General features: G+C 37.4%; 1 protein-coding gene across 1 annotated transcript in view; it reads right to left on the minus strand.

Moving 5' to 3' along the window:
- Positions 1–10,705, minus strand: part of LOC105393218 — a 35,996-nt gene extending 25,291 nt beyond the window's left edge. Inside the window, exons 1-6 of the mRNA XM_048632200.1 lie at positions 9,988–10,705; positions 9,045–9,712; positions 1,834–1,892; positions 1,271–1,729; positions 673–882; positions 173–277 (exon numbers count right to left, since the gene is read on the minus strand). Of these exons, the coding sequence (XP_048488157.1) occupies positions 173–277; positions 673–882; positions 1,271–1,729; positions 1,834–1,892; positions 9,045–9,712; positions 9,988–10,589 (2,103 nt within the window). The 5' untranslated portion in view covers positions 10,590–10,705. The remainder of the gene's footprint in view (positions 1–172; positions 278–672; positions 883–1,270; positions 1,730–1,833; positions 1,893–9,044; positions 9,713–9,987) is intronic.
- Positions 10,706–11,233: the final 528 nt, after the last annotated feature.

The raw sequence follows: 11,233 nt of genomic DNA on the forward strand, positions 1-11,233 counted from the left end.
CTGACTGACTAATCCTTTCACCACGACGGTAACAAACGGTAGTCCAGCTGTAGTGTTAGTTACCGACAAGAAGCAAAAAATACAGAGACATAGACCTGACACTTCCTTGAAGAAATTACGCTAAAGCTAAACCACCTGTAAGTACCAGTGTGCCATAAATCTGTAGAGTTACCTCTCCATCCTTGTACCACTGCAGCCGGGTGACGTTGCGCAGGTCACAGACGATGCTGGCGCGCGCGTGCGCCTCCACTAGTAGCGCGGAGCCTTCGCGGGGACTCTGTGGATTAACGTCTCGGTTGTTATGATGTCCTGGTATATTTGCTAGCTGAGTGATGGCCTCTGTACGGGAACTGTGGGCATTAACTTCTTCGTCTTCGTCTTACCATTGCCTACGTGTATGTATGTGTGACCCAAATTGGTCTGGAAATAAAGGTCCAAAACTTTGATCATTTGGAGATGAACGGATATCTGGTTGAGCTAGATAAGTAACTTAGTGTACAGCATGAACAGGCGGACATACTAAATGTTGTTACTCCTGTGAAAGTAAAAAAAAACATTTTATTTCTTGATGATATTGTTACATGACAAGTAGACTGGATTAAGGCGAATGATGGCGCATTTAAAATGACAAAACATAATATACTTTCAAATTATGATGTAGGTAGTAGCTACCTGAGTAGTCTTAGGATCCTTATGCACTCTATCCAACGGAGGCCTCAGACTCGCCGCCGCTGGTCTAATCACGACGGTATCCAGCCGGGAGGCGGGGGCGGGGGGCGCGCCGGGCGGGGGCGCGGGGCGCGGGGCGTCGCCGATGCGGTCACGGACGGCGCCGCGGATGTTTAGGATCGTGTCTCCCGTTCGCACGCGGGACGTGCCGCTCTGGTGGAGGGAGATGGGAGATTAGTATGAGAGTGATAATTCCAAGTCAATTCAAAACCGTACGGTTTGGCTATTAGTGGTACCGAAGTATTCTGCTACCTCTAGGGCCTTATAATGCTCTCATCTCAGCATCAAAGTGTCAGTGTTCTGATGATACCGACTAAAGAACTTTACTTATGATTGTTGGATCTGAACCTACCTAAGTGCCTATAGAATGGAATGCATTTCAGATAACTGGATCGACGGCGACGACCAGATAGGTAGAATAGAGAGCTTGTGATAGCTGGATGGGGAAAACCAAGAACAGATTTTGTTCCATTCCTTGGCAGGCATTTTTGTCTATAATGAGGATGATTATGACCATCGAAAGGAGATGTTATTTCCTTACCGTTTTGTTCCAGTCCTGTTCGCTGCTCCGCTTCCTCCGGTCCAGCTCACCCTCACTTACATCTACGTCGTTTTGTACGTTTGTTTCATCATCAGTCTCAACCTTACCGTCTTCTGCTAACTCTTTACTCTCCTCAATTATACTCTTTATGTCTTCTAGCGTAGCTTCACTTTCTGTTAACTCTTCAAACAGTGACTTAGGTTTGTTTTCGCTATCATCTAATTCGTAATTTGACTTGGGCAAGGCTTCGTTGTTTTGTAAGGAGGGACCGTTCAGGGCAGGATCGTCGTAAGAGGCGGGGTCGGCGTCGAGCGACTCCCGACCTTGTAGCAAGGGGTATAGGGGCGCATCTCGCACGAGCTCGGCGTCCAGCTCGGGCTGTTGCGAGCTGCTCCAAGATGCGAAGGTTGAAGGGAAAGCTGCAACAATACAGAAGATACTGTTAAAAATATAGAATAGCTAATAATATACCTTAACAATTATTAAAGTCAAAGTGAAATGCTTTTATTCATCGTATGAATATAAAAGTTTCTGATGAACATATTTTTTGACAAACTACTCACCGTTGTAAAAAGGATATCTGTCTTATCATTAAAAATAGCCTTGCTAAAATCACATCTCCCTACGCGTAGAACAGAAGGGTTTAACAAAATGAACACAAATAACAATTTAACTAACTCACAATATACTGTGGTTAATATTATGGTTCATAAAGGAGAAGGCTTTTCTGCCAGTGTACCGGTGCGGGCTGATGATAATCAAACACCTATTAATGTGTGTTTACTTGAGAATCCGCCCAGTCCGGGAGACGACAAAGATCCGCAATCTGAGACTAATGTTTGCACAAGCAAGAGTGAGCGAGACGGCACTATTCAGTTTGGCCGTATACAGAAAGAAACATGGGAACCTATAAGCCCTTACATTTTCATACTTCACCAAACCAGTGCTCATAAGTGCGGGAAAAATATGCATAGTAAAGTAAGCTTATATTTCTAGCTCGTACGAGATTTGACATCAAATTCGCCAATCTAAAGGAAAGCTATAAAAGGAAGTACCTAATCATTAAACACAGAACCGGACTCAAATCCATAGTTATATTTTAGTGAAGTTACAGAATAAAATAACGTACACACACAAACCCATACTAACAATCATGACTCTTTCCAGTTACTCGTCTTGGCTATTTCGTTATAGGATAGTTTTCAATCTCAGAATAGTGATTTGGGAAGTTTAAATAACAATAGTTTGTCGTTGATTGTCGAGCAGATGCCGAGAGAGTCGCAGTCTGTTTGTGAACGGTCTACGTCAGTGGGGCTTTCTCAAATAACCGCTTAGGTCACCCGTATAGAGAATAAATCGATCATAGCTCGGAATTATGCTAATCCGGTACATACTTACTGATACGGTACATACATACAATAGTAACTATTCTAATATATCACTTTATATATGAATAAAGTTAGTACACTGTTGCTATACTAAATAATTATATTTAAACGTTAATTTTTCATTTTTTATAATTTTTGAGGCTGTGATTACGCATATGAAAGTAACGATAAAGGCCCAGCCCTGACTCCTGATGCTGACACACAGAGTAACGTAAAACACGTTACAAAAGAAACAATAAAAACGATCTTCCACATTCGAATTAAACAGAGAACCGACCGCAAAATAGGAACGCGTTTATTTTCAAAGCGAAAATAAAACAAATGGCAGCCGCGCACTGCGCTTTAAAATAAATAAAGACACAAAACTGAAGGAATTCAAATTACAACCCCGTGTTTATTCTGTAACGAGCCGAGGCCGTCCGTTCTAATTGGTGGAGGGTCGAAAGCCGATCCATTTGTCAGACGAAACTTCGTCATTTATTCAGATTATTTTTGCTGATTTTCCGAAACGAGTCGATAGGCTACTACTTAACCAGAAATTTAAACTGGGACGATTTGATACAAAATTTTATTCACATTTTAAAGGTAACGACAAGAAAGAAAACCTTACAAAAGGAAGACCGGAGATAAAAAATACTAAAACACTAAAAGAGAATAAAAGCATCTCAGAAAAAGATAAAGGGAACCACAAACTCTGTAATACAAAGGAGATCGCATGATGCTCGTAAATTTCAGAGATAAAAAATAATATATTATATCCTGAAATGTTCATTAAAAGTCTGAGAAGAAAAGGCTTCATTCCGCTCAGGCTTATCGCGACGCGCTTACAGGCAGCGTTTCAGATAATTCACCAAGTAATCTGGCGGATATTACTATGTACCACCCAGCGCTCACTTAAATAAAACTACTGCTATTTAACATAATGTGATTACTAATAATGGCAATTTCATGGATAATTATAGCGAAACAACTTTATTTAACTATTGTTTTATACCCCCAATTACCGTTTCAATGAGACATTGTAATTGAATTTCGTTGCTTTGTTGCACAATACCAGTGTCTGTGGTTTCAGTAATGTTACGTAATGGCGCTGGATCTCGCCGCTTCCGCTTCCGGTGGTCGCTCCCGGCGGCACTGCCGAGGCCCACTTAAGATCACTGTCTTGTTTTGTTCTTTTATTCCTTCGATTTGTGAGCAACTTGCGATTTTCAATTGTATTGGCTAGCTTGTGGAGATAGAAATAGAAACATTACTCTAGTTTCTATTGCTATACTTTGTATAAAGTTTTTAGAAAATTGATGCGCACTGTATTTTATTCGTATTGGTAATAGACTGAGTAAAAAAATATTGTAGGATTTAGCAAGAAGCCTACGATGTTTTCACATACCTATTCTATAGTTTTTGCTTCCGCACGTATATTTCCAAATACTTTAAAGACAACGACTAAAACTTATAATCAGCAAACACAACCGAATAAGAAACGTACACGAGCCAGTCACTGTTACTAAGAGAATTGTCAGATTCAGCTAGAACGGGTTAGTCCGATCCTGCGAGAAATATACGATCTGCGTCGTAAGCAATACCGCCGGCAGATAGCGAGAAAACCTTCCCCGAGGGATCGGACGCCCGCCCTATGTCTATACTGATAAGGGCGCGAATTTCGTAGCAGTACCGCCCGATGCGTAAGGTTTTCTCTCGAGTACCCTGATACGAGCTTAAGAGGAATTTCGTCTGTTATCCGTTCGCCGGATCCGGGACGTGGAAACATTGCCCTCTTTAATAAATTGCTGTATTATGGGCGGAATATAATATGAACATGTATTGTATGGCTTTCTTATTGGTCATATCCTATCTGCGCCTTCAAACATCAAAGCTGAACGACCTTCTATCTTTTCCTTCCTATTTGCTTACTTTATGTTCGTATATATTTTTGAACACAGTCATAAATACACGTAATACTTAAAATACATAAAGTTTCTCCACTCCTAATCTTACTATCCTCTGTGTAATATTCTTGCTCTGATACGAAGTACGTACTTGAGTGTATCCGTCTCATCCCGTGGATCCCACAAAGTGATCCGCGCGCCAAGCGGTCTTAGCTCACACACACAAACTAACATACACACGCACACATAGAGAGAGAATAGAGCGTATTGGTATCTTCGCTATTGCCACAGTTGTGTGAGTGAGAATAGCAGTGATTCCTTACAATGATGCAGATATTCCTGATGCATTAGGATCCTATATGTATACACAGACCTCTGACTACCAAATACAGTCATAGGCACTGATGCGTCCTTTGCTGATCAAGATTGAGTCACGAGTCTGTTCTTTAGCATTTGTAACTAAATATATTAGAGGTCTTACGACTCATTATAATGTATTTTTGACGAAATTGAGGATTTTTTACAATAAAACAAGTGGCTCACAGATTTTGGAATTGAATTGCATTTGCAATGAAACGTCGGGCGCTCGGGCAGGCATGTCCGGACATGCTGCAATTAAACCGAAACTCTTTCATTGGTTTTGTTCAATTATACATTCGGCAGTTTCGCTACCAATTTGGAATGTTCGCAGTTTTCCAACTGATTGTTTTATTATTTGAAAATAACTCTCTCTATTGCTCTGTGTTTTTGTGAAGTGAGAATTGTATCGACGTGACTATGGCTAAACACAAAAAAACTATTATTTTTATTCTAATACGTAGAATTCGTCATTATACATAGACATCGTTCTAACTTATCTGATCACTGATGTGCAATGTGCTGTAAAATACGCAAACGCAATTAGTCTTTCTACCCACAAGAGTCGCAAGACTTAACTTGAGAAGCACGATTCGCTCCCGTCCCGATCGCGTACCTTGCATGGCAAGGTCAAGTTACAAGTTAATTCTTGGTATAAAAATTCTGTTTTCAAAGTATCAAGTACACACCTAGTTAAACCTTAGACATGTCGCTACAGCCATCTCACAGTTCCATCTAATCTGTTTCACTTAAGGCGCTTACACGAACATATTACAGGCATTACCCGACATTACTGCAGCTAGAAAAAGCTTATTGTTATAAAAGTCATGAATAAATAAGGCTGGAGCAGCGAGCGGTAATGTATTCATGGCTTTATGTTAAAAATGGGCTCCTGGATACACCCGCTAGGAGACGGCCATCGTTGGAGGTTACCTCTCTATTTTGTGCAAACGTTTGATTCAGAAATTGGATCGTCGCCTTGATTTTGGTTGTTTACTGAAATGGAACTAAAAAAAACGATATAAACCTACGTACTACTTCCGAAAATTCCAATGAACGAGTAAGCATTAAAGACAATACAATAACAAAATAAAGTATTCCTGTTATAAAATAAAATATATTTCCATTTTACCAACTGCTAATGAAACACAAAATAACCCCGCAGAACACAAAATGTGAAAAAAAAAACAGTTAATTATGTCCCAGTCTAGATTGCCGACAACTAATGCAAATTGCGACAAGGTTCCACCCGCCGCCGCTAGTTTTCTCGTTCGTAGCTTCTGTTAATCACGAATTACTGACGTACTTTCTTTATCTTTGACCTGACTAGCGACTATTTATAATAAGGTAACATCTACTTAGTAAAATTGTAATAAGAGATCTAAAAATATAATTAGACAAAAATTACTTATCAATATCTGCTTGGAATATTTTTTTTTCTTTAATTTTAAAATAGTCTAACGTGTCGATCGAATAAATACTTTTGTATATAACATTATTAGAACAGAATAGAATACGATAACTATTTTTATACTTTGGAAAATACTCAATAGTCAACCTTATCGCAAAACACGATCTCTTCCAAGCCACTTTTATTATTTTTAATCAAAGTTTACATTCTATTAAACCAACCACAACTACTTACCTAAAAGTAACTATAAGTTTACTTGGTAGAATAAAATTGAACTTGAAGACATGAGAGAGTCAGTTCCCAGCATAGGAATTGTCTCCAGGGAGACACAAAATGTGAAGTTGAGTTTTTGTCGCAAGACCTTGATGACAGCGTAATGTCAGCGGTAAAAACATTGTTTGGGGGTGAACTTACATTCTTTTTATAAACAGTTTTTTAGATATCAACAAGACAAGGTATCGTTGCACTGACAGTGTGATATACATAATAATCCTAACTAATAATATTATAAATGCGAAAGTAACTGTGTCTGTCTGTCTCTCTGTTACACTCCTTCATTCCATTCCCAAATCGATAAGTTTTGGTCAGTCAACTTATATTTGAATTGAGATGTAACATTTTGTTTCGATGTTTTTGTGACTTACCTTCGTTTATTTCGGATATAATTAATTAGGTATTAATAGTTAACATGCAAGTTATATCTTGATTTGTACTAAGTTAATGCACTTAGGTATTTATATAATTAAGAATATTGGTGGTTAAATAAATTATAAGTAGGTAAGTACTAGATTATATCGCCTTTATGCATAATATAGGTACTTAAACTTGCCTTCCTTAATTGATATTGTTTTTAACATAGGTACATAGCGTACTCCCCTGTGATTGTTTCCCCCAACTGTTTGTTTGTTAGTTTTGTACTGCTGTTATAAGCGCATTGTAATAGGTATTTTTATACTGAACTAGATATAAGCGCATTCTAATTTAACGCAATTTATCACATATTGTAATCTTAATTAGGATAATAATGGCATATAATATCTTAAGTATAATCTGTTATTTAACTTTTTGTAGACGTGTTAGTCTGGTAAAAGTAGGTCCTTTTAAATTAAGTTAAACTGAGACTATAGTCTAATGTTTATGTATTTTGCTTATGATTAATAAAGAACTTTGAAAATCAAAATCAATCAATCAATCAATCTCTGTTACACTTTTACGCCAAAACTACAAAACGGATTTAAATGAAATTTGGTATACAGATAGTCTAGACCCTGAGAAAGAACATAGGCTACTTTTTATGCCGGAATTCCCACGGGAAAACTTTTAGGGGAAGCGAAACTCGCGGGAACAGCTATTTATTAATAAAAAAAGTTAGTTCTAGGTTCTAGCTAGAAATTCTAAGTAAGAAAACCCTCACTATTTAAATGAAATATCAAGTTTCGATGAATGTAATTAAGTTATCCGTCGCGGATCTCACGGAAATTCTGGGAATCTGTTCTAGATCCTTCTCAGAATTTAGCGTTCACTACCTTTATGATATTCAGGATAAAATATTTTACAAAGTAGGAACTTCAGCTATTTCATTATTTCTGTTCTATGAAAGATTGGTTCAGAAATTAATGACGTAATTTGTCAGACAACTAAGTTTACCAGAATGGGTCGGATACTCGTGTCTGTCGAGGAACCGATATTCGTGACGGTTGACGAACTTTTGAGTGGACGATACTGAACAAGTAAAAGTAACGTGGGGCCCTGGTAATTTTCGTCAGGTAAGTTATGAGTATTTTTGGATTGGAGGAAGATTCGTAAGCCCAATATGATATACCTATATTTAGTTTGATTAAACTTTTATACATTGTAATAAATAATGGAGAATGCAAAATATTCTAAACCACTGAAACGTTAAGGGCCCGTACAGGGTGACGTGCCGCGCCAATTTTGGGTTTTCAATGCTCTTCACACAGCACACGCAGTGACACGCACACATGTAAGTTTGCACAGTGGGTCGATAAACTTTTACTCGCCAACTTTATTGACAATTATGTTCAAGTACATTTTGGGTGATTTTAGGGTAAGTAAGTATAATTCTTACTTACACTGGTAGGCACCAGGAAAGAGTAGAAATTAATAGGGGTGCCACTTTACTCTATACTCGGAACCCGATTAGCTTTCTCAAACAAATGTGGTATTTACTTGTAGAAAGGTAACTAAAAGTATTAAAGTGTAGATAATAAGTTCAGTTCAGTTCAGTTTCTTTATTGCCATAAATTACATGTAGGTTGCTTAGATGTATGTACAAAACAGTGTAAATTAGTTTCAATGTAATTTTACCGCTTAGGGTGTAGCACAATATATTATTTATATTACATATTTTGAAAAAAAAAAAAAAATAAGTTTGTAAATAAGTACATAAATTTTAGCACCATAAATAAACTAATTAATTCACAATTACATCATCTAGTTGTCTGAAAAGGTCAGACAAAAGACAAAAACTGAATAAATATTTAAGTTTAAAATATAGCTTACAATGCGACATAATTTCATAGATGCATTTACATTTTAATAATAATATAATCATGTTAAATAATGAAATAATTATTTGTATTTACAATTTACATTACATTACATCAATTCATACAATAAAATAAATAAAAAAATTATATATACTTAATTAACTATATTATAAATCCTGATATCTTTAACATCTAAACTGTCAGATTATTTATTTAAATTACAAAATTCGTTGATGCCGTAGGGACAATTCACTAGCAAATATTCTTTTAGCCCATTGAAAAATTTAGTTCCTTGCAATGCCTTAAGTTCCTCCGGTAGGTTATTAAAAACTTTTATTGCCGCCAGCTTGACCGATCGAGAGTATGTGGCGGTTCTACTCTGTGGAACTTCTAAATCATATTTAAATTTCTCATTGAGTCGGTTGCTCGGGCCCTGCACTCTCGAAAGGAACTTCGCTGGATACCTCTTGATTAGCTTACGTAGCTCAATGACATACAGTGCTGTGATTGTATGAATTTTTAATTTAATAAAAGACTCTCTGCAGGACTCCCTATTCGATTTCAAACCAGCCAGAATACGTACACAGCGTTTCTGAAGGAGAAAAATGTTTTCTATGTGTACACTGCCACCCCATACTGCTAATCCATACAGGACTCTAGATTGGAAGAATGCAAAGTATGATTGAAGGCAAGCTCTGTTTGTAGAGATGTATGATAGAGATCTAAGGGCGTAGCAAAAGCTGCTTAGACGGTTCACTAGCATCTCGATATGCTTTTTCCAGTTTAAATGCTCATCAATAACAATTCCCAGAAACTTGGCGTATGGTACACTTTCAATAATTGAGTCCCCTGTATCAATTACTAAATCACTTTTTTGAGCGTTATAGTTCCTGACGACCGAATGGCGTAGTGGTTAGTGACCCTGACTACTGAGCCGATGGTCCCGGGTTCGATTCCCGGCTGGGGCAGATATTTGTTTAAACACAGACATTTGTTCTCAGGTCTTGGATGTGCCCGTAAAATGGCAATAGGCCCGCCCCCTATTACATTGGGACTAACATAACACTCTGGCGAAAAGTGGGTGCAGCAATGCACCTCTGCCTACCCCGCAAGGGAGTACATTAGTACAAGGCGTGAGTGCGTGTTTTTTTTTTTTTTTTAGTTCCTGAAGTGAAGCATTTTTGTTTTGCTTACATTTGTTTTGAGATTTAGATTTTTAAACCATGATATTACATTTTTAATTGTCGTCGCAATAACATTCCCCATATCAATTTGTGCGTTTTTGTTGAATTTAAAAAAAACGGAAACATCATCCGCAAACATTATTACCTTATCATTGACAATATGAGGTAGATGATTCACATAGAGAAGGAACAAAATAGGACCCAATATGCTTCCTTGTGGCACACCCATTTGTATATTTGAAGACTTTGATTCTATTTTTTTTAAGGTTTTTTTGTCATCAAGGATATTTAGAATGACACTTTGTTCTCTATTTTCCAAGTATGACCTGAACCAGTCGTTTACGATACCTCGTACTCCATATCTATCCAAGATTGTGAGCATGGTATTATGTTCAACATGGTCAAAAGCCTTTGACAAGTCAAGCAGAACTGCAGAAACATTTTTCCTTGTGTCTAATGCTTCGGATACAAAGTCTGTTAAGTCAAATAGAGCATCGGTCGTGGAACATCCTTTCTGAAAACCAAACTGCTCTTTTGCCAGTATTTTATTTTCTACAAGGAACAATCTAAGTTTACCAGCCATAATCCCTTCATAAATTTTTGATAGAGTGATTAATAAAGAAACAGGTCGATAGTGGTTGACATTTAGTTTATCATCTTTCTTATGGATCGGTATTACGTTAGCTTTCTTTAATTTATTCGGAAATATTCCCGTAGACAGAGACATATTTACAAGAAAGAGCAATGGACCAGCGATAGCCTCAATTATATATTTAATGACTATTGCAGGTAAATTGTCGTACCCGCTTGACTTCTTGTTTTTCAAGTTCTTAACTTTCGCAAGAATATCTTCCATTTCCATCGGTCGTATAAACATCGAGGCAGTGACAAAAGGAGGTAGTTCCGGTAGAGCCTGAGAACTATCGATTTGCTTTTCGCTTTCACTTGATGTAGATGCAAAAAAATCACTGAAGAAATTTGGAGCCTCACTGATACATGCGATTTTATTAGTACCATCATTTAATCCCACAAAATTATCGACTTCGAATGAGGAACTGCCCTTAATATTTTTGTTGATCAAATTCCAAGTGGCCTTTACCTTGTCCTCGGAATTTAAAATTTTTGTTTCGTTGTAAGACCGTTTAGCAAAATCAACAGCTCTCTTCAGTATTGCGCAATATCTTTTATAATGAGCATGCTGTTCTTTATTTGTGTTATGCTTTGCCT

This window comes from Plutella xylostella, chromosome 31 (assembly GCF_932276165.1).
Source record: "Plutella xylostella chromosome 31, ilPluXylo3.1, whole genome shotgun sequence".
Classification (NCBI taxonomy): Eukaryota; Metazoa; Arthropoda; class Insecta; order Lepidoptera; family Plutellidae; genus Plutella; species Plutella xylostella.